At 37.6% G+C, this 2,448-nt stretch overlaps 1 protein-coding gene across 1 annotated transcript; it reads right to left on the bottom strand.

Annotated features, from left to right (window-relative positions):
- Positions 1-720: 720 nt before the first annotated feature.
- On the bottom strand, positions 721-2,443 carry LOC103133394 (annexin A1-like; the record flags this gene model as incomplete). Its single annotated transcript, XM_007545152.2, has 4 exons — positions 721-833; positions 963-1,053; positions 2,138-2,251; positions 2,345-2,443. Coding segments are annotated over 4 exons (402 nt in total), but the record flags the coding sequence as incomplete, so codon positions are not given.
- Between the last annotated feature and the right edge of the window lie 5 nt (positions 2,444-2,448).

Below are 2,448 nucleotides of genomic sequence, written 5' to 3'. Positions count from 1 at the left end.
TGACAGTGTCATGACAGTCTTATTCAACCCCCTTCAAATAAAGTGTTACCCTCACATGTCACTCAAATTATAAGCATCTCAAAAGGATTACATCTCCAGATCTTTGTGAGTGATCAGTTTGCATCGTTTGAGTACTTCTGACAGGACTTGCAATTCATTTCAACCTTATTTTTTGTCAATATTGATGAAAAAATAAATAAAACTATAATCTAAAAGTTGATATTTCCCCAAGCTCTTTAGTTTCTAGATGTTGTTTTATTTGTTTGATCATTGTCAAATAAAATCAGCAAGCACTGGAAAGAGAAATTCTGTTTGGATTTAGGAGATGCTAAGTGTTATAGAGTCTTTTTGTAAATGTTTCAAAGTCTGTGTTGCACAAGAGACATTTTTATGTCTTAATTATATGTGGCAGATGTCAAATGTCTACAAGCACTATGTCCAGCACCTTTTTCTTCTTCACTCAGACTTTTCCTGAAAATATTTGACTATTATCATGAAGCATAGGAGAAAAACACCTAAAAGTCAAACTTGTTATTTTTGGGTGCTACTCAGTAAAAAGCAACTGTAGGGATGATTATCCTTAAAGTAAAACTATTCTGCAAGAATTAACCTTAACTCCTCCATCGTCTCAAAAAATGGTCGTTGCTGGGTATGATTTCTCAAAAGAAAAATTAAGGTTTATCTGAAATCAAGTATAAATTTTGTAAAACCTGGGAACCTTCCAAGGTTTTCTGGCTAAAATGAAGGACACACCTTGCAGAGAGCAAGGAGGGCAGCCCTGAAGTCTCCGCTGGTGTCCGACCTGATGTCCTCCTCCAGATCCTTCTTGTAGTCTAGGAAATAAAAAAAAATCATTAAAATTCACCTTGTAAAAACATTTCGGCCTTTTCGTGAAAAACTATCCTCCAAATATTTACTGCCTACTAGTTTAGAGTCTCCTCCTAAGCTTTTTAGGTGCATACCTTCCTTGTAGGCCTTCTTAATGTCCAAGACCTGCCTGTTGGTTCTGGAGGCCAAGATCTCGATCAGAGTATCCTCATCTGTCCCAAGACCCTGACACAGGAATGTGTGAGCAGAAATATTAGCATTGTGAAAAATACCTGGTATCATAACAAACCCAAATCCAACAACCCAGCTTCCACCTTCCAATAAGAAAACAATGGATGAATGTGTGGAAGTAGGCGGGTGTCTTTATTTAACAAAAATAACAGAGGATGGCACTGCCGAAGCTTCGGGCTGCAGAAGGAGGAAGTATAATCCCACTCAGAAAAGCAATAGTTGGTCAGAAATGTTATTGTATCACATTAATTGAATTTTATATCACAAAGTTTTGGGTATTCATTTGATTTGGAAATGACATCATTATGATGCTAAAAAGTGTTGAAACTTTTGTTTTTCCCCTTTATATGATATGTGTTCTCACAAAAGTAACACAATCACAAACATGTATTTTTCTTCACTATGTATGTCACTGAATTAAAGAACAAAAAGCAGTGATAAGTACTTATAAATACATTAAGAAATTTTCTGCTTTTCCAAGTCCTGAACTTTAAATTTTGATCTGGATAGTCATGGGTCTCCAAGCAGTCAAGAGTTCAATTTATAATACGACTGCCAAAGACATAAAACATTGTAAAAGTGGCACGTGTAAATTATTTATCGTCATTAAAAGCTCACATTAGCTCACATTTGTAAGCAAAAATGAGGGAAACACATTGATTTTGGCATGTAGTGCTATTAAAAGTTAGCATCGCTACAGTTAGCTTACAGCTGTGTCGTGCCAAACTCAGTGCGACGTCATACTCACATCAGAGGTTCGAAATTTAAGAAAATGTTTAATAACTTTATACTATTTATGTGGCAGCATATTACTGAACTCTGATCTGCTGGGCAAGTTTCACTTTAGCAGTCAGAACCCTGGTTTTAGTGCAAAGTTAAAGCTCCATTATCCCACCTTTAAACACATTTCAAACTATCTACATTTTTATTTAGTGACATAACCAAGTCCTATGCGACTTATTTGTACGTTGTACTTGTTTAGTTATAGTGGAACAGTTACATTTTTTTAACGTTTATCTGATTTATTTATTAGTGTGCTGTTTCAACGGATCTACTGAACTCTGTGCATTTGACCGACCTTCATTGCCAGCTTCAGCTGCTGGGCGTCGTACTGCGCCGGTGTCTTCAGCAGAGCCAGCACCACTTCCTCCAGATCTCCTTTCAGGGCCTTTTTCAGTTCTGTTTCCAGAGGCTACGAACAAAGTGAAGTCACATATAAGCACAAAAATAACCCGACGCATGATGTTTTGTTCTGCCACCGATACATTAGAGGAGCGGTTCTGACCTTCCCGTAGGCCTGTTGGTACGCCTCTTTGATGTGCTGCCTCTGGTCGTTGCTCCTTTTGACCAGAACATCGATGATGGTGTGCTCATCCACGCCTGCAGTGT

Source organism: Poecilia formosa, unplaced genomic scaffold (assembly GCF_000485575.1).
Source record: "Poecilia formosa unplaced genomic scaffold, Poecilia_formosa-5.1.2 Scaffold2975, whole genome shotgun sequence".
NCBI classification, from domain to species: Eukaryota; Metazoa; Chordata; class Actinopteri; order Cyprinodontiformes; family Poeciliidae; genus Poecilia; species Poecilia formosa.
Note: the sequence above shows the minus strand (reverse complement) of the source record. Positions and strands in the feature narration are given on the sequence as shown.